At 27.9% G+C, this 21600-nt stretch overlaps 2 protein-coding genes across 3 annotated transcripts; both read left to right on the forward strand.

The window, feature by feature from the left end:
• The first annotated feature begins 621 nt into the window (after positions 1 to 621).
• On the forward strand, positions 622 to 10537 carry LOC149880950 (uncharacterized). 2 transcript variants are annotated; one of them, XR_016445681.1, is made up of 5 exons: positions 622 to 830; positions 4940 to 5022; positions 6394 to 6457; positions 7709 to 8168; positions 8711 to 9153. XR_016445681.1 is itself a non-coding variant. In XM_090068965.1 (5 exons), exons 1-5 carry the CDS (start codon positions 707 to 709, stop codon positions 10375 to 10377), a joined length of 501 nt encoding a protein of 166 aa, XP_089925091.1. In that variant the 5' UTR covers positions 629 to 706; the 3' UTR covers positions 10378 to 10537. The 2 variants fall into 2 exon arrangements, 1 of the variants encoding a protein (XP_089925091.1); XM_090068965.1 differs by lacking the exon at positions 8711 to 9153 and adding an exon at positions 10280 to 10537 and having other exon boundaries at positions 629 to 830; positions 7709 to 7840.
• Positions 10538 to 11110: 573 nt separating this feature from the next.
• On the forward strand, positions 11111 to 15353 carry LOC145194178 (hydroxylysine kinase-like). Its single transcript, XM_090068964.1, has 3 exons — positions 11111 to 11342; positions 13682 to 14064; positions 14494 to 15353. Exons 1-3 carry the CDS (start codon positions 11171 to 11173, stop codon positions 15091 to 15093), a joined length of 1155 nt encoding a protein of 384 aa, XP_089925090.1. The 5' UTR covers positions 11111 to 11170; the 3' UTR covers positions 15094 to 15353.
• The last annotated feature ends 6247 nt before the right edge of the window (positions 15354 to 21600 follow it).

Raw genomic sequence — 21600 nt, forward strand, 5'->3', positions numbered from 1 at the left:
TTTTCATGTTCTTCTCAATAAGAATTTAAATATTTTGAAAACCTTATTTAAAACTTTGAAACAAATCTCATCTGATGCGTATCTAAAATGTTCAAATTGTATTGCAACATAACTATTCCTACCCGCAATAGCTATGTTGCAATACAATTTGAATATTTTGGATGCGCATTAGATGAAGTTTGATAAGCATGGTTTGAATAAAAATAATTCTAGTAGGAATAATTTTAATAAGAACAATTTTAGTAAAAATAATTTTTGGAAAAATAGTTTTAGTAAGAATAATTTTAGTATGAATAATTTTGATAAAAATGATTTTAATAAGAAAAATCAAAATTTTAAAATCAAATTCTAATTCCACCACTGGGAACTTAGAATTTGATTTTAAAATTTGATTATAAATTTTTGTGCTGAGTATGTGAAATATAGTGTTGTTTTTTTTTACAAAAATGTGAGCAAAACCTACAGAAGATTGAAAAATTATCGTTTAAAAAAAATTATCCATTTTCCATCAGTTTTAGTGATTTATTTAAACACAAGATATGAGTTTCCCTAATCTATTCCGATGTTGACGGGAAAGGGCTGAACAATAAGCCATATTGGAGTAAGTAGTGACAAAGAATATTTTAAACTTTTCCGAAAATAAATTCAGGAACCGGATTGAGCTGAAGGCTGAGCTGAAGGTAAGTGAACATTGCCGTAAAACAAAATGGCAGGAGTAATACGTACTAATGCCTGTCGTTACCTAAAGCTAATACAGTTACCTTTGGGGAAGTATTCATACCCCCGAACATTACCAAGCTCAAGAGCACTATCAAAAAGTTCTTTCCTATGTAAGTTCACGTTTGTAAAAGTAGTGTTTATTTTAGAGAAAATAAAATCTTTATTACAAAGAATTTTATCAACACAAAAAGTTTCAAGAGTGTGTTACATATTTAATTAAATAATTTTTAAAAAAACTATACTTATTGAAACGTTATTTTTAATAAAGCAGTTATTTTTTTTTTTTTATTAAGGATACTGAAGCTTAAACTTAAAAAAGTTTTAAAATATTTTAACTTTTTGAAATGTTAATGTTATTATGCAAATGTTAAAATGTTACTAAAGTAGAAAAATCTTAGAAATGTTAATAATACTTCCTATATATGTTAATTTGTTTAAAATTTTGCTGAATTTTGTTTGAGTGTTGCTATACAACAACTTTAAGTATTATAAACTTGGATTAACTTTACAAACCGAAAAATATAACATAAATATTCTTTAAAATGATAAGCATAATTCCTAAAGAGTTTTTTAAATTCTTAAATCTTTATATCAGTTTAATTATCTCTTAGAATAATTGTTTTAATTTATTTTCATATATGCTTTTGTTGAGCAATCTGATTAGATAACAAATTTGAGTAAAAAAAAAAAAGATGTTGCCAATAAAAAAAAGTTTTACTGCAAGCTTTTCAATAAAACCCTATTTTAATGCAATATATATCCTGATATATGAAGCGCTACCCTAATCCAATCCTAGTGAAAATATCTAATAATATATAGATTAATAATTTAAAAAATATATAACAAGGATATAGTTGTATATACTTTAGTTAATCTTTTAAGCAGTTTTGTCACAAAGAAAGGAACAGTTGTGAAAGTCCAGATTGGTTATCCATTTGTTCTAAGTCAAGTTGAAAAGGAAATACTTAATCTCAATTTCTCTATTATGTACTGTGGAAATTGTAATTGTAAATGTTTGCCTTCATACTTTATCTTTGAGAGGACCAACTGGATAATGGTAAAATTATTTCAAAGCTGGGTTGTTTTACTAATTTTTAATTTTTTATAATTCTATGACATAAATATGTATGAAAAAAGTCCTTTCTATGGTAGATAATGGTCAGGTATAATATTTCAGGTAGAGCTTAATATGGTGGAGGTTTTTACCATTAGGGGAATTGACATTCAAAGAATTATTTAATCATAAAATAGCTAATGCTGCTATACATTACTGTACTTGGAAATGGTGGACATCTTCTAATGTCATTAACATCTGTCATGGCTGATGTTTTACAAATATACAGCACTACCAGTTGCTAAGAACAATATAAAAAAGTTTGTTCTTTATGATAGTATGATAAAGATGCTCCAGTTTCCATGCAAACTTGAGTGGCCAATTTTTTTACTTTTGAAAATTAATTTATGCTTTAAAAGTTGAATATGTTCATGGCTGAATCATATTTGATCAAAAATTCTAATAAGATTTTGTTATAGCTTTGCCTGTAGTCAACTTCATTTGCATAATGGCCAATCAATAAATAACTGCCATTTAGATTATATCATGAGGAAGAACAGATATTGATTATTTCATATGGAAGAACAGATGGTATGATCCTCACAACTGATATTTGAGACAAAATCCTTGGAAAACTTGAAATTGGATAATATCTACAAATGTATCATCAGAAAGCTAAGACAAGATATTTTCCTTGCTAAAATTCAAGATGAAAATCAGGCACCAGCTAGTTTCACTAAACTAACAGAGTGTTCTGTTCAATGATTAAGTAATCTCGGATGTCTGATTTGTTACATCAAAGTAAGATGTATCCTCTGGAAAGGAATACCTCATCAGTTCCTGTATCATTAAAGTTTTTTCCTCATCATCTACATTTGAGTCAGCAAGTAACACAATAACAACATCTTTTACTAAGTACCATGTATTTCCAAGAAGAGAGTTCTTAAGAATTATACTTAACATTTGATTGTATTCTTCCACACTTTTAGCAACTTTAATAGCCTTAAGGTCATTAGGTCTTACCTGTAATATGTCTTAATAAACCAATATATGTTATAGCAACATAAAGTGCCACTTTGTTAATATTTTTCTCTGTCCTTTTTTGTAATTCAGTTGAAGCATAAATGAATATGTCCTGTCTGCTGTAACTGTACTGGTGTAAAGAAAATTCCAGTGCTTCAATGTCTAGATATAAATATCCTCACACAACTTTCTTTAGTCAGTCCTGTTATTAAAAATGGTGTTTTAAAAATGGACAATTGCGTTTCCTAAAAACTTTTTGGCTTTCTATGCAGTCTGATGCTTAAAGGAGCCAGTTTAAAAAATGTTTCAATTAAATCTGTTTAAAGAGGCAAAATCTTGATTGCGTGCTTTAAAATTGTCAGGTCAACATTTTATAAATCTTGCATAGATACTTTAGTCTTTCTGGTCAGTACTTGTACTTAATGACAGATATGTCTCTATGTGTTAATGACATAAAAGCCACATAATTTGCTTTACAACAATATATTTACTGATAAGTTTTGGTAGCTGTAGTGTAAACACAAACAACAAAGATGATTTCCTTTATTTCAAAATATTCCAGTGCATTCTTTATTTTTTATTTATTTGTTCTTTGAATAATAATGAGTGGTACATGTTCCTTTTTGGAGATGCTTTCCAGCCTTTTTTTCAATGATGTTCAAAACTATAACATTATATCAAACTAATGTTAAATATTTAAATCCAACAATGTTAAATAAATTAATCAATGTTTACATCAAAAAAATTATTACTTCTTTTATTCTTACTTTTTACAGTTGATCTGCATTCTCTATTTCTTGTTAAGCCTTTCAATCTTATTCCTTTTCATTTATCTTCTCATTAAGAAGTCATATTCAAAACCAACTCTGCTCCAGACATTTACTACTTCTTTGACAAGGAACTCCCTAGTTGTAACCCACACAGTTTATCCCAGGTATTTGACATGTAAGCTGGTTAGACTATGCCTGCTGAGGTCAGCAAATATACTTGTAATAGACTAGATGTTATTAGACTAATTTGACAGTTCAACATTTTTTAATTTAACATTTATGTAAAAATGTAACTCCATGCCCTAGGAATTCTGTAAAAAAATCTGTAAAAATGAGTTGAAATATAATGTATATAGAAATTTTGAACTTAAATATTAGTTGCTTTGAGGGAATGATAATCTTCATTTGTAGGTAATTACTACCTGAGAAGTTCTTTAATGGCCCTGTCTAAAAGATACAGTGGTCTCCTCAAGTTTTCTGACATAGTATTTCCTCATTTCAACACTTCTACACTAAATATTCAGGTTTCTCTTTTCTGCTTCCACTTTCCCCTATTTTTTATTTCCTCTAAAATCAAGTAAAAGTTACAATTAAGGATACTAATTATTATTAACCCTCTGAAAACCACATTATCATTAGATATATATCATATATCTAATAAATAATGTGAGTTAATTTATCTCTAATGATATATATATATATATATATATATATATATATATATATATATATATATATATATATATATATATATATATATTAGACTTTCTAATATATATCATTAGACTTTCCGAAACAGATTTTTTTGTGATGGGTCATGGGCAGCTCAGTAGATTGATTACAATACATTTAAGCATGCTTTTCTAAAATGACTAACACTAACATATGCTTTCTAATGATATACATATATATTTGCTACTATAGCTACTATGATATTAGTGCCAAATTTGTGTCTATGAAAGTCAAACAATTAATAAAGCCAATTGTCTTACGATATGTAATATACCTCAAACTTCTAACAAAACAATTTTTTATTCAACAAAATTGTTATTAAAAAGTTGAGTCTACATTATGTGAAAAATAATTAAATTATAATATTTGGTTATATATATATATATATAACCAAATATTATAATTTTAATTATTTTTCACATAAAATAGACTCAACTTGGTTATATATATATATATATATATATATATATATATATATATATATATATATATATATATATATATATATACACACACACACACACACACACACACACACACACACACACACACACACACACACACACACACACACACACACACACACACACACACACACACACACACACAGATATATATAAAATAAAATTTCATAATATAGACCAGCGATATTTCACAAAAGATCATGAGTGGATCGATGTGGATGGAAATATTGGTAAAGTAGGAATTACAGATTATGCCCAAGTATATTTTTTGCGCATTTCTTTTGCTAAGAATTGAACATTGCAACTTTTATTTGCCATTTTGTATGTATGTATGTATGTATGTATGTATGTATGTATGTATGTATGTATGTATTAAATTTTTCAAGTTTTTTTGTCATAACTTTTTGACTTTTCACTGAAAATAAATGAAATTTTCAACAATTGTTCCTATAATGTGTTACATACTAAAAATTACTCAAAAAATAATAGCTTGTATGGAAGGGAGAAATTCAAATTTTATTGAAAGCATAATTATGCAAAAGTTTATAAACAAATAAAAAAATTCAAGAAAAAGGTACTATTTCTAATTCTTCATTTTTTTCATCTAGTTTTTCATTGCAGCATATTAGTATTTTGTTGGATAGCCTCTACATTTTAAAATTGCTTAACAACAACAAGGTATAGAGTCAACTAAGTTGATCAGAACATCTATGGGGAAATTTTCTCATCAATCTGAAAGCACCTAGAATAAATCATTTTTATTAGTCTGTTTTTCGCCTTGCAATTGATGATTGAAATATTCCCAAAGATGTTCTATTGGATTTAAATCTGGGTTTTAATAAGGCAAGTCTGAAGTAGGAGTTTTTTTTCATAGAATTTGCATGGTGCTTTAGATTGTTTTCTTGCTTGAAAATCCAACCATGATACATTTTTTCCTTTCCATGTGGCAGCATAACATTCCTAATTACATCTAAATATACATTCTGATCCATTATGCCTTCAATGCGATGAAGTGGACCAAGAGAATCACAACTAAAAGATCCCCAAACCATTATATTGCCACCACCTTAACTGTTTGCATTTAATACTAAGGAGCAAGTGTCTTGCATATTTCAGATGTCTTATGTACTTGATACTATTGCTACCAAACATATAAAACTTTGATTTGTCACTGAATAAGACTTTTACCATTCTTTTGAAATCCAATGCAAATGATTTTTTGCAAATTTTATTTGGGCTGAGCAATTATTTAATAATTTTAATAGTTATCTTTAGCCTGCCTGAATAATGCTTGTTTTCAAGTGTCTTTTGGTCTATATATCTCTTAACTAGTATGCTAATTATTGATTTATTTTTAAAATTATAAATTTGCTTATAAGGAATCTACTTCTCTACAGCACGTGTTATTAAATTTTTCTTTTCTCTTGATGATTACTTTAATTTTACAATTATTTTTTAAATTCAATTTAAGTTAAATATATCCAGTAAATTAATTTTAATATAAATACATTTTTCTTAATGAAATTTTGATTTTCTTAATGGGGCACAGAATTGTTTATAAACTTTTGCACGGTTTTCAATAAAATTTGAAATGTGTAGTAACTATTTTTTCTTTGTTTTTTTTTTTTAGGAAAAACTTGGGGAATTAGTGTATATTGAGCTTCCTGAAGCTGGATCTGAAGTTAATGCTCAAGGTTTGATAATTTGTAGTTTCTTTCCTAAAGAGCGCATTATTAAAAAACACAGGCTCAATCCTTCAAATATGTTCAAAATATAAGTCAAAATATTCTTTTAAAAGTATTATTTCTAACCTCACTCATGTTGCTAGTAAACAAGGATTTGCTGCATATGTTTAGAAAATATGAGTAAATGCAAATCACGTCTGGTTTTAATATTCTGTTACAAATTGAAGCATATTGTTGAAACTGCTATCTGGCAATTAACCCTTTAAGTGCTCAGTTATTTTAAACTGAGTAAATTGAAAAGTGGGATTAAATTTATTTTGCTTACAAACATAAACAAAAAAATTAAATCCTACCCACTTTGCTAATTTGGCTTTTAAAGACTAAAGTTTGTATCATATTCTAGTAAGCCTATATATTTTTAAAAAGCTTAGTAATTAATTTGATGCTTTGTAAAGAATTTGATGAACTCTTAACAATTAAATAAAAATATATGTTAAAAAAAATTTGAAAAAATGCAAAAAATTTAATTCTTGAGAATCACAAGTTAATAGCATAAATAAAATAACCCCTGAAAATTGAAAATTTTTATAGAAACTGATATCCACATATACACAAAGGTTTTAAATGTAAAAAAGGTTCTAGTTTACTGTTCTCTGTGATATTCTGCTAAGCACTTGGTCCTACTTTACATCCAGTACACCCAGTTTTGACTTGTTTTTTTACCTGTTGGGAGCTTTATAAGGTCCATCAAATGGGTGACCAGTCACTGCCTGAGGAAGTTGTGTTTCACCCATTCTAGCAGCTTCCATTTCCTTTTGGGTGTGTTTGTGTTGCATAACTTTGGGTGGCACAAAATTAACTGTTGTGCTTTCTAAGGCAGACACAATAAAATTGTACCATGATAACTTTGGTCTGTCAGTGATGCTTATTTGGTAGATGATGTAGCTGTTCTGAAAATTTCTACCATAAAAAGAAAATTTGAAATAACGTTATATGTGCAAAAAATGTGTATAGTTCCAGGCTGATGAATTTTTTTGTTAATTGCTTCATAGCTTGTGGACAATATTCTATTACAAAATAAAGGTTAAGATTGATGTGTTAGAATGCCTTTATAATTTTTTTTTTAATTTATTTACTTGCAATTTTATTGTTTTTAACTAGTAATAAAGTCTTTTAGTGAAACATGTTTTGTTAAACTGTACAAATGAAGACTAGATAAGATCCTTTTTGGTTTTATTTGCTTGTTGCTTTATTTGATAGATTCAGTTGGAACAGTTGAGAGTGTGAAAGCTGCCTCTGACATTTTTTCACCAGTCAGTGGAACTATAAAAAAATCAAATGAAGAACTTGTAAATACTCCTGATTTAGTAAACAAATCTGCTGAAAGTAAAGGTAATAGATAATCATTCTGTTTATTGGGCTTTACATTTGTATATCTTTTGTTTTACTCCATTCTATTTATATTTTATTCATCAAATTTTAAAATTCATTATATTAAAGATTTTATATATGATGAGCAAAGAAATATCCAATTGTTTTTAACAGTTTTATTTGCAACTCTGTAAATTTTAGAGTTTAACAATTTTCTTTATTTTCTTTATTTTGATCAAAAGAAAAAAAAGAAAATGAATTGAATTATAACTTAGTTGGCAACTAAGTAATTTCAGTTTTAAGTCTTAAAAAGCATGCTTTATTTTTTCAACAACCAGTTAATCTTAATGTACTTTGGTTTTTTACATTTGATACAAGACATATTGAGGTACTTTAGAAGCAATTGGTGCATGAGTTCTTGTGTACATGTCAGCTGTGCATCAATTTTAAAATGGAGTGCAAAAATGAACATTTTTGGCACAAAAAAAGCGACTGAAGCTCACAAAGAAATATGTGTTTAAATATATGTTTTATAAAATATGTGTTTAAATTTGTTCTGGAGATTTTTCTCTCAAAGATGAGCAATGTCTTGGTTGGCTTTCTGAATTTGATGATGATGAAATCAAAGTTATGGTTTAAGATGATCACCAAGGAACCAAACAATCAGTTCTGAGGTTTACTGTCGATAACTAATGAATCTGGATGAATGTATCAAGGAAAAATGTCTGGAATTGGTAAATCGGAAAGGAATAGTATACTACCATGATAATGCAAGACTTCATACATCTTGATCTGGCACCATCTAATTACCATTTATTTTGAAGTTTGCAGAGTTTTTTGAATGGCAAATTTTTCACAAGTGATGATGACCTTAAATTACATGTGATTCAGTTTTTTGCTGATAAGGACCTGAAGTTTTACGAGCATGGAATCATGAAGTTGCAAGAAAGATGGCAAAATGTCATTGAACAAAATGGAAAATATATAATTGATTTAAGATTCTTTGTATTGAAATACATGAGTTTGTTTCATACTATAAAACCAAAATTACATAGTTGCCAACCTAATAAAAGATGAGGTCAACAAAAAAATTTAATTTTAACTTAGTAACTAGATATTCTATCCTTGTAACATAATTTAAAATTCACTTCAAAATTTGTTGAACAAAGTAAATCCTGTTGTACATTCTGATCAGACTTTTTTATGCTTGCGAAAAACCGCAGATAGAAATTGAGAACACTTATTGTTGGCACAATTTCTAGAAGAATTACCGAACCATTTCCAACCCAAAAAATAAAGATATATTAGTTGCATAAATGATTACCAAACAAAAATAATAACTTAACAGTTCAAGTATTTTTTCTTGAATGTTTTTAAAAAAAAAAGTAAAAGAAATAAAGTTTGATTTAAATTCAAAGAATCTTGTAGAATCCTTTTTCAAGATTTCAAAAACTTTTAAAATGTTTTACTAAAAGAAATCTTGATGTGGTACTTTTAAAAAAAGGTAATTCTTATAGAAACATTCTAGCAGGTACTGAAATTGCATTTCCAAACATCAGCTCAGGTTTTATTTGCTGAAACTATAATGTATCAAAATCACTAAAGTATTGATTCAGTAAGGAAAAATATTTTTGAGAATGCCAAAAAAGTATAGAATATTAGGTGATATTACAAACCATAAGAAATATAACTAAAGGCATGCGTCTTTAACAAATGAAGTGTAGTTTAATATTTATGTAAAAATGTAACTCCATGCCCTAAAAATGTTAACTGGAGTCAATCTTGAGACACAAATTTGATCAACTAATGTTCTCCATTCCATAACAAAAAAAAAAAAAAAAAAAAAGTGAATTTTAGAACTAAATAACAAAGGATTTCTTTAGTAAGTAAAAGCAGTTAACATAGTAGTATATTCATCAAAATAGTGTGTATATAGTTCACATGTTATCCCAATAGAACATTTGTGGTATATTTTGGATTTAAAAAAATGGTTACAGAGCATTCACAAAGATGAATGAAAGCAGCTTTAGAAAGAGTTTAAAGTGAAATCAACCATAGCAAAAATGATAATAATATTTTGGTAGGTTCAATGCCATCTTGTTTGATAGTAGTCATAAAAATTACTAAATTCAAGTATTTTTCTGTAAAAAATTCATTAGATAAATTAAAAGTTAGATTTAATGATAATTAATTTTTATTCTGCATGATATATTTTTTTGAAACTGAAACTTGCACAAATAAATTGAGAAAAAAATCTTGTTCATTAGTTTTGAATCTCATCTATTTTCATCCCAGTTACATTTTTTCTAACATCATTCTTATAAAATTATATCACATTTTGATAAGAAACTTTACAAATATAATTTTATCGATTTGTTTTACTGCTCGTTTTTTTCTCATTGTTTTCTCAATGTTTTCTCCAAATAATAGAAATGTTTTTGCAAAGTTGTTTTTTTGTAGGGTGGATATATACAATTGAGTTACGTGATAAAAGTGAATTAAATGAACTTTTATCAAAAGAAGGATATGATGAATTTTTAAAAGGCGAGGATTCATAAAATCAATAAGTACCCTCCTTTGTAAAGAACTCTGCATGATTTACAATGCTTAAAAGATGATGTGCTATAAAAATAGTAGATATGTAACTTTTTTTAAAATTGTCTCTTTTAAGCTATTGTATTTGTTTTTATTTGTGTTAAATTTTGTATATGTATTTGAGTTGCTTGACATTTTTGATTTACAGCGATTCTTAAATCAAAGAGTACCTTCTTTTTGACATTCACCATGTTAACCATGGCTTTTATAATAAATGTTTTCATGGTAAAAAAAATCTGAGTTTTAAAATAGTAATTTTTAAACATGTAAGTTTAATGTACTACTTCTTTTGTGTATTTGTTTTATAATATGTGACATATTCTCTTTGCTGAAAATAGTGTTGCATTTGTTTTTATGGATTTTTATTTACTGGTTATGTTTTTGTTATTGTTAGAGAAATTTATAGTTATATTGTTATCATAAATAGACCTTATTATCATCATTATAAATATTATTATCATTATTACATATATTACTATCATTATTACATAGAATATTTTTATGAATCAAGTTTAAATCTATGTATTAATTTTTAAAGTCTGTTCTGTTTGATTTTATAAATAAATATTTCTCTGTCTGTAAACAAATCTTCATTTAGATTAACTTATATTTAAAGAAGAAAAAAAAAGAACACTATTTTAAATGCAAAAATTGTTAAAATAGTTGAATGCATTTTTAATTTGTTAGATGAAATACTTAGTTTGCATTACATAATAATTGATATTTTAGACACAAAACTCAGTTAGATGCCTTAAGATGAGTATTAATCAACAAGTAGTAAAAAAAATAGATGATAACTTATGGAAAGTGCGTCCTTATGTTACAAATGAACAAGTAAAGAAGATTGCGTATGAATGTTACGGATTAAAAGTTGATGGGGAAGTTGAAGAAATTGTTTCCTATGAGGATAGAAATTTTTTGTTAAAAGGTAAGAAAAATACCAAAAAAATGAAAGTTTTCTTTTTTTTGTCATACTAGTTTCTATGGCAACTGGAGAAAATGTATTTAAATTTTTAAATTGTACACCCTCTCATTTGATGAGGTTAGATGAAATTGGTACTCAGTAAAAAGTTTAGTGCAATCTAGTTTCTAAGCCCCTGAGGCACTGATTTCTATGAATATTTTTATCTGATTTATTTGCAGAATCAGCTTTAGTCATTGAATTTCTGTATCAAATCATCATTTCAGAGAGCACCATAAAATATTTTTATCTGAGGATTTTATTTTGAAAATTATTCTGAAAAAAAAAAGTTAGTTAAAAATGACTGAAATCAATAAAAGTGCAACAAGCTTTTAACCAAACACAGCTTTCACATAAGGAAAACAAAAAAGAAAAGCGCAAAGCAAAGACCTGCAAAAAAATCCTTGATGTCAGGCCATACTTGAACTAACTTGACTGCCTACTGTCCTGTCAAATCTCCAGTTGCAGTTCTAAGCCAGAAACATCAATTGGTGGATAGTCACGATTGGTTCAATCAACATATGCCAATTTTTAGCCATCAAAGTGTACAGCAAGTGGAACTGTTGGTTGGGTGTCAAGTTTCACAATTGCTACAAGAGTTTTAGAAGTAGTATGAAACTTCCATCAGAGAAGGAAGCTTCATACTACTTCTAAAAGGTAACAGTAACAGGTTTCCATCTACCTACTGTAGCAAAGGCAGGTGTAATAATCAAAATTTTTTGTCAAGGCAGTTTTTCATTCTGTCTCTAGTGCTGCATTGAAAAGTGAGCTGTCAATGATCCAATGCTTGGGCACTGTGTTATACAGTTGGTTAAGAGTCAATTGTTGTGGATGTGAAATTAAAAATGAAAGCAAAATTTCTCAAAATTGTGCTGCTTCTGTGACACCACCTATTGTTTATAAGTACTAAAATAATGATTTCTGTAGCATCAGTGTCATACCTGGCAGTAATAATTTTTTGTTACAGTGCTCTAAAATTTCTAATAACAAATTATATTTGAAATAAACACAGTTAGTATTAGAATTTTAAACAAACTTAGGTTGCTTGTGGTTTTTTGAAAAAGGCTCCAAGATAACCACTGCCTCTTAGTAATTAAGCACTAAAGATTACACTTGTTCAAAAAAAGCTTTTTTACTTTTTCATTTATTGCAATTGAATCTTGTTGTGTTGCTTAGTCAGCTTTATTTTTTTTTAGCTTTTTTTTCATTCTGTATTTTTTTTTTTTTTAAAAATGTGACAGCTACAAAAAATTGATGAATCAATTTCAAAATGTTTTTTAGTTAAAGCATGCTGATTTGTAATAACTTCAAACTAATATGCACAACAATATAAGTACAATTTATTTTATTCACATAATGCAATTAGTAGGTTCAGTAAATACTTAAGCTAACAGTTTGTATCTGATAAAAAAAAAGGTAATAAAGGTAATAGGTCTATAGTAAGGAGAAAGTTGAAATGTGTCCATGCTGGTTTTCAATGTAGCTTATTTTAATATATATCACATTGGTAGATTCTTGAGGATGAAATTAGTCAATATTAGTTTGCTATACAAATTTTGTGCAAAATACTAGCTTACTATACAAAATCCATGAAAATAACTCTTGTAGTGACATGTAAATCTAAAGAAACCTCCTTATGATCTTCATCAGTTAAAGTTTGGTATTCCTAGTGATGCCTTAAATTCATAAAGAATGTTTTCATAAAGCTAATTCATTTACTCTAAAGTTTAAAACAAAATAATTACTTTATTTGGAAAAGTTTTACTGATAATTTTCCACTATTGTTGAGTTTGTTAAAAATATTCCAATATACCTTACAAATCAGTTGCTCTTTATTATCCAGGTAATAACTTTGCCTCCATAGTTCAAAAACAAATATACTTTATTACATTACTGATTTCTTTTGTTGTTTTAAAAAAGAGAGATAATGTGCTATTTACTCATCCAAAACTAATTACCATCACTTTACAAAAATTGTGAGTCTTTTTTAAATGAAAGTAAAGTTTGCAAAATGAGTGCAGTCAAAAATTTTGGGTTTACCAGTAGATATTCAATTACAATCCTGTATGTGTAAAAGTTTATAAATTTTGACAATCTGTTTTTATGAAGATCAATGCTGTAATTGTGTATATCAATAAAGTTTATTGACATGTTTCCATGTAACTATAATTCTACAAAAACAGATCTTATAACTTTAACTACAGGTTGAAACCAAGTAATATGCATGTGACAGTTTAAATGTTTTTGATTTATATAAAGTTGCTTCTAAAATTTTTTTTAAATTTCTGCAAACTTTTCTTTTTCAGGCCTGTTAAACAATGACAAAAAGTTCAACAAATTTATTTTAAAGATTTTCAATGGAGAATATACTCAGAGTAAACACATTTTTGAAAACAACAACTCGATCTTGTTAAACTCTTCCAAGAATTGGTCATTCCAAACACCCATACCTATGAAAATCTTAAAAAGTGAAGAAACAATGGGTGTGTGCAAGATTCCTTTGCAGCAGGGCTTTGTTCTTGAGGGTGGTTCTAAAGATGAACTTTTGAATGAAGGTTGTTATAAAGTTGCACATCTAGTTAGATTGGTTGTTTTTATTCCCGGTAAAGTTGTGAAAGTAAGAGAAATGAATGAAGATCTGTTGTTTAGCTTTGGCAGGATGGTAGCTGAGTTAACTATAGGTTTGCAGGTGTGTTTTTACCTTAATAAACTAATTATTTTATTGGTAAAACTTTCTTAGATAATATGCTTTGTGTGACTTACTGCTTTAATAATTCCAATTATCGATCATCTTGTTTGGTGATTTATCTTAAATACAAATAATAATGTAAAACGATGAATAGTTCTAATTATTAACGGATCACAAAATTGGTAAGCCATTACGAGCATATCGTGTTGTTCATCAATTAAAATTAGGTATCCTTTTGTGTTCGGCTCAGCTTCTTTAAGCTTGCGGTGTCTACTTAACATCAATGACATATGCTGATGAGCTCACCAATTAGGCATTTTGTGAACTTGCTCTTCAACAATTATTCTAAAAATTCTTTACGGATTTCAATTACTTTTATCATTTTTCCAATTATGTTTTTGATTTTTTATGTTTGTTTTTCAATTTAAGCAAAACACCCCAAGTTCGTGTGAAGATGTCATCAGTGGTAAAGACGTATGGGATACTATGAAGGCCCCGTATGTTCTTTCCGAATATATCGCTCTTATAAAAGATAAAGATTTAAAAAAATGTTGTGAGGATGTAATGCTCTTATTTAAAAATCGCGTAACTCCGTTTGTTCACGAACTACCCAAGCAGTGGATACATACTGATTTAAACGACCAAAATGTTTTACAAAGCGAAACACAAATGGTTGGAATTATCGACTTTGACGAATTACTTTATTCTTATCGAGTAGTAGATATTGCAACTGCGTTGATGTATTTTTCAATTGATGGTGGTGAAAAAAACTCTATGAGGATTGTTGCAGCCATTTTTAGAGGATACTCCTCTCTGATCACGCTAAGTAAATCAGAGCTCAATGTTATTTACACACTAATACTCACCAGATTTTGTGCATCAATCTGCATGAGCAATTACAATTACAATTTCATAGATCCAGGAAATGATTATCTTTTGCTCCATGCAGATAAAGGCAAACATTTATTAAAGCACTTCTATGCGATGGGAGAAAAGGAATTCATGCGACAACTAACTCACTCAAAATAATGGCTAAATGTTACGTAACCATCGTTACAATTTTTACATCGTTACTATTACAACGTAACCATCATTAGTATTTTTACAATCATTTTAACAAATCTTTAATATTTTTTAAAATTTTAAAACATTTTATACGCTTTTATTATATCAATAAAAATACAATTCACTTTTAATACTTTTTTAATTGTATATTCTAAATTTTTAGTAACAGCTATTTAACATATTTGTTGTAAATGTAAATATATATATACATATATATATAAACACTTGAGAGTGACGCGGTAATGTTTTTTTTTTAATATAAAGTACGATAATATATTAAAAGAAGAAATTACCGCGGTAATATTATCTTCATTCCAACACACTCACCCATACATACATGCATACATGCATGCATGTAAGCATTCATACACATACATACATACATACATACATACATACATACATACATACATACATACATACATACATACATACATACATACATACATACATACATACATACATACATACATACATACATACAACGCAGAGTTAATATATGTTACTGATAATAAATATGAAAACTGTTTAAATAAAAAATAATTCCAATGAAATTGTTATTCTTTTCTGCATGGAATAAAATTGACTTTGTATTAACAAACAGGTTTTTCTTTACCAGTTAAAAACTTTCGGTGTTTAAAAATCATTACCTTATATCTTTACTCTTCAGTCATACTTTCCTAGAAAATAATTTTTGAATACTTTTTTTTAAAATGTTTGAAAATTAGTCTTCTGTGTTTCAATTAATGGTCTTCGTTTTTTAATTGAGACCTGATTTTTTAAATTGAAACATGGTTTGTTGTGTACGAATTATTTCACTTTTTAATTGAAACATGGTTTGTGGTGAACGAATTATTTCACTTGCATTCGTTTCGTTTTATTTTCTTTTCGAACTATAATTGTTTATAGAAAGAATTGCTAATTAAAATTCTACTTTAAAGTTTATTTGATTCAGGAGTGTCTTTCGTAGTAAAAGTTTTTTAGCTGATCAGTTAATTGCAGTTATGCTGTATTTCTTCGTTTTCAAAATTGTTTGTGTACCTAATGCCCCCTTTGGCAGTTTCTCACCCGTCTGATACATCACATAATTGCTGATATGTGGTTGCCAGTGAGAAAATAAAGACAGATGATATTTCTTCTCCTGTTTTTTTTTTTTAAACATTAATGTGGTGTAATATATTTCGAGATGAAAACTTTTTATTCGTCTCAGTTTGGCAAGAGAAATATCTACTTTGATTTTTAGGCTAATATTCGTTGCTAACAGTACTTTTTTCAAACAATTTACCATAACTTCTGCACATGAATTTCAAGTTTGTGTTTTGTAGTAAAAGCTACAGAAGAGAAAAAATTTATTTAAACAATGGAACTATTTAAACAAAAGAAATCTGTAAACTACGTTTGCAGCTTGAGTTGCAGCAGTTATACAGTTTGTATAGCTTCAAACCAAGCGAAAGAAGTGCATTACTGTCGTCTTTTGTAGGCCGTAGGCGTAGGGGAAAACCTCAATGAATGGGACAGTTTTTGCAAAATGCTTTTTAAACGTAGATAAAATTGTTTAATATATATATTTAAATATGCTTGATGACCATCGACTCTTGCTCAATGATATAGTAAAACAAAAAAACTGGATTTGCATTTGGCTATTGGTAAAAAGAGAGTTTTATTGGAGCATGACATTTGTCCCATTCATTAAGTATGTCTCATTGAATGGGACAAACATTAAAGAATTTAAAATAAACGTATTTAATTCAATCATTTTTCAAATTAGTTTATTAATTGTAAATGTAGTTAAATATATAGATACATACATAAAGACCACACAAAAAATATTTTTAACTTTAAACATTTTAACTCTAATTAAATTTCAATCAAAGTAGAACTTTCTCATTTTAGAATATTATATTTAGTTATTTTTATTTAAGTAAAATATTGCAGTATAAAATTGTGTAAATAATACCCATTACCCATGAGGATAAAAGTAAGGGACTGCAGCATCCCTCTGCTGAGCTGTAAATAATACTTTATTAAATTCATTCAATAGGTAGTATTTTGGTCCATTCAATATGTGCATCACTTTATCCAAAAATGATTAGTCACACCAAAAACACCATTAATTGAGCTTGAATGTTTTACTCACTATAGTACTAGAGACTGCTATCTATTTAAGCATGGAATTTTATTTTCCGTAACTTCAAAAGTTGCTGCAAAATCAGAAAAAAAAAACATTTTTAAAAATTACTTTTTACATTCGAAAACACAATAACATCCATTGCCATTACGGTCATAGAGCAATAGGATGGATGAGTCGGTCAGTTGAGTTCTTGTTTCTACCACTCTTTGTTACAGGAATTTGAATATCCTTACATCGATGCTTGTATAAGAATCAGAGTTTGTCCCATTCAATAAGCGTCCCATTCATTAAGGTTCTCCCTTAACGTAAAACAATTGAATGGTTAGCAAAACTTGCCTCGTTATGTTGTAAATACTCCAACACTTAGTAAGTTATGTTACAAATACTCTAGTTATGTTGTAAAACTCTAGTACTAAAAAATCATGAAATTCTACAATCAAATTTTATTCTATTCTATCATTAAAATTCTCAGGTTTTATGTGAAGGGGGTAGCAATTGATAAATCGTAACTTTTTTAATGTTTACATTGCTTTCAATTTTTATTTCCGGAGCATGCGCATAATAACAGCTGTTTTGCTTAAAGTTAACGACCGTTGAGGATTAAAGATTCAAGTAAGAAAAAAATAAATAAACTTAATATATAATAAATTTAAACTTAATCTAATTCGTTAATTAAAGTTTTTCATTTTTCAATGAAAAAAAAAAAAAAAAAAATTACAGCATTTTTAGCGATTTCATCATAAAATATCTTCGTAAACATTTTTTGTGAAACTGAGCTTCACCAAGTTTCCCCATATTCACGAAGTTAAATACGGCTAATCGCAGTAAAATTCACAAAAAGTGAATTCGGCTAAATTTATATTCTTTTTATTACCAAATTGAGATTCAGCTCAAAAGAAAATTGCTATCAACAAAGGTATGCTGATTTGTCTTCTGAAAAAAAATGTTATAAACTCATTCGCAAAAGTTACCTCGCATTTTCAATAATACCCTATGCGACTGCAAATTGTGTAAAAGTTTCGGTGTTTTCAAAACAAACGCTCAGAAATAATTTTCACTTCCTCAATTTGTTATTGTTTTATGCTAAATTTTTGACACTAAAAACAAACGCAAAAAGATTGTCTAAAAGTACATATGAACTATTAAAAATCATTCAGCTATTAGTTTTCCATGAATGGCACCACGCTCAAAATGGTATTTGGACTAGTTTCTTCAGACAGCCTCAAAATACATCCGGTCACAAAATGCATTCATCGTTTAATGTCATTAAGTATCTGCATAATACTTAAAGCATTAACAGTTTTGCAATCTTCCAAGCTGATTATTTTCAAACAAGTGTGAAAAAGTACCTTAAAATTTCCGGCACGTTTGTATACTTGTAAATGAAATTTTAAGAAATTTTCTTATTCCCTTAAAATTTCTTTGGGAATTTTATTGGTTTTTGCATTTTATTCTCTTATTCATATACAAATAATTAATTTCAAAACTCATTTTTAAAACAGAACTAAATTTCTTTCTGTTTTACTTCAGAGGTTTTTGTTGCTACTTGTTTCCTTAGTTTTACTTCTACCATTGCACTTATTTTGTGTACAAAGTTCTAACTCAGACTGTTAATCTTTTATGCCATTTTGGCTTCTTTTATTGGATTGGAATCGTAGAGAGACTAATTTTGTTGAAAAATACGTAAAAGTCAAATTTTTGTATCCTCAATCGAGACCATTTGCGCAGCTACCTTTTACAAAAACATAATTTTCCTTTAACTTTAAGTGAGAATAACCGAAATAAAATATTAACAATCTATTTATTAATTTTCAAATAAAAAATGAAAAAGAGCTTATTTGTGGAAAAAACTTTGATTGTAAAAAGTAATTCTTTAAAAAAAAAGCATTTTAAATATATTTAAGATATTAACTATTCAAAATCAAAAAGTAAACTTTTATGTGAGCAATTATACCACTTCTTAACCTTTAGAGCGAAAAATTAATTATCCTTTGTTTCTTTTTTTTGTTTTTTTTATAGAAAAATGTAATGATAATCGGACGGTATTGTACAAAACTAAACGACACGCAATTTTTGCATTTTCTGAAAAACGCTTTGTAATTTAAAAAACTGTAGGACAGTTTTTTAAATTGCAAATGCTATTTTAAATTACAAATGCTTCACTCAACTTACTTTTTTTATCTTTAGAATAGTTTAATAGTTTTTATCTGGTATGTCATTGTAAAATGTAAAACTCATGAAAAGCAATATAATTGTATATACACGTTGACCGCTTTGTCAGCCACCGGTGGCCGACATCAAGGTATTCCAAATGGGCCGCGTCGGCTACCAGTGTCCGACACGACATAACTGACTTTAACTTATTATTCTGTTCGTCGGGCATGCCATCAATAATATTTTATCATTGGCGCCATGTCGATCACCAGTTGGCTGACATCAAAAAACACAAATCTACTCAAAAATATCTCAAAACGAATGAAGTAATTTTATTTCGACCCATTTACTAAATTAAAAACGTGAAAACAATATTTGGATATTTTACTAAAATCCTATTGGCAGTCAACGTGTTAATATCTCAAATTTGTGGTGTATTATAAATAATAACGTCCAGTGGTAAAGTATTTTCGCTTCTTTTCAAGTCAACATTTACTTGTATAGTATCAAAAAAGGGCTGGGTAAAATGTAACATCAAAATATAAAATCAAAAAATCCCATGTTTTTCATTTCTTTTCTAACAATTTAAGCAATTTTACTTGATTCCTCGACCTTAAACTCACTTAGATACCAACTTTCAGCTAATTGGAGAAGTTATTTATAAAGTTGTTGATAAAGTTACAAAATTAATTTTACGGAAGGAGGTGATTGAGACTGAAATGTTGTAACCTGTAATAAAAAATATTTACAGAACCTCTTAAAAAGGAAGTTCCAACTTTGGATTTTTTTTTAGTTGTAAAATTTCTCTCAGAGTTCTAAAAACTAAACAATTCTGAATTTACATGGTGACATGGCCTAACGTGAAACTACCATTTACTCATTTTTTAAGTATTTCAAGGCTTTTGTTTTTGCTGCAAAAAATCTAGTTTAGATAAAATCACATTTTATCTAAATAAGATTTCTTGTATGTTATTTGTATATTATTAGTATACCTTTTATATATTTTTCTTTATTTCTTTTTTTTTTTCTCTCTCTCTCTTTTTTTCTATCCTTTCTCTATAACTGTTCTCACGCTAAGCACTCTCTAGTCTCATTATTACAAACGTCTATCTCGAAATAATTTTTATGGCAATATCTGTCCTATAAGAAGTTGGAAAGTTTTATATATTTTACCTATAAGAAGTTGGAAAGTTTTACCAAGATAAATTTGCTCTTTATTCCGAGTTAAAACTGCAATAACTGCTTACTGTCATAATAAAACATAACTCTTCGTAATTTTCAAGAGTGTTGTCCGCCACCAAGATATTTTCGAACTTTATTAAACTTATGATTGGTACAAATCTTTTCTTAAACTTATGATTATCACAAATCTTTTCTTAAACTTATGATTGGCACAATTCTTTTCTTTCAGTTTTCTCGATTTTGTTAGTGAATCATTTTATCGTTACAAAATTAAATACCATATGATGCATAAGATGCCTTACGCAATAAAATTTCCGAACGATCAAGAAAAACCCTTGCAATCTTTTTTTTTTTTTTTTTTTTTAAATCTAATATATAAAGCTTAAAGTTTGCATGTTTGTGGGCGAGTTCTTTATAAAAATCCACAGTTTTGGTCTCATTTTTTCCAAAAAAGATTTTAGACCAGGTTTGGACAACCCTGGACTCCACATTCAGAGTGCTTATAGCCGATCACTCATTGCCCCCGGCGTGGAGATGATCAGGATCTTGAAAGTAACCTATCATAATTTGATAGTAATCTACTATTAACACGATATTTATTAATATTTATTAATATATATTATTTATTAAAATTTATTTATCAAATCAATACGATATTTATTAACATTAAAAGTTTTACTCAAAATAATTACAAGCTTCTCCAACATATTTACACACAACAACAATAAGTCGTAAATTTTGGCCGTCCTGAAGATTTTCTTCACAAATATAATAGTTCCGGGAGGATACCACAAGGTGAAGGTGGAATGTGGTAACTCGATGGGAATTATTCAAATGTGCTGAAACTTTGCACATAGTGATATCCCTTTCCTGACCATAGATATCCCTATGGTCATAATATTGGACATCCCTAACTCAGTGCACTAGTGCTGTAGGACCAAATATTTTTGAAAAGGAAGGAAACATTTAAACAAAAAACTTGCACATCTTCAAAACAAAATAAG

The sequence above is a fragment of the Hydra viridissima genome, unplaced genomic scaffold (assembly GCF_058129835.1).
Source record: "Hydra viridissima isolate aposymbiotic clone 2 unplaced genomic scaffold, HvirCarnegie_v1 scaffold_12, whole genome shotgun sequence".
NCBI lineage: Eukaryota > Metazoa > Cnidaria > Hydrozoa > Anthoathecata > Hydridae > Hydra > Hydra viridissima.

What these genes read in the sequence shown, in the direction of transcription:
- LOC149880950 (XM_090068965.1), top strand. Translation starts at nt 707, where the DNA reads ATGGCAGGAGTAATACGTACTAATGCCTGTCGTTACCTAAAGCTAATA. An exon ending in ATCAAAAAGTTCTTTCCTAT is followed by an intron (nt 831 to 4,939) that starts GTAAGTTCACGT and finishes TTCATAATATAG; the next exon opens with ACCAGCGATATTTCACAAAA. An exon ending in CAAATCTGCTGAAAGTAAAG is followed by an intron (nt 7,841 to 10,279) that starts GTAATAGATAAT and finishes GTTTTTTTGTAG; the next exon opens with GGTGGATATATACAATTGAG.
- LOC145194178 (XM_090068964.1), top strand. Translation starts at nt 11,171, where the DNA reads ATGAGTATTAATCAACAAGTAGTAAAAAAAATAGATGATAACTTATGG. An exon ending in TAGAAATTTTTTGTTAAAAG is followed by an intron (nt 11,343 to 13,681) that starts GTAAGAAAAATA and finishes TTTCTTTTTCAG; the next exon opens with GCCTGTTAAACAATGACAAA. An exon ending in AGTTAACTATAGGTTTGCAG is followed by an intron (nt 14,065 to 14,493) that starts GTGTGTTTTTAC and finishes TTTCAATTTAAG; the next exon opens with CAAAACACCCCAAGTTCGTG.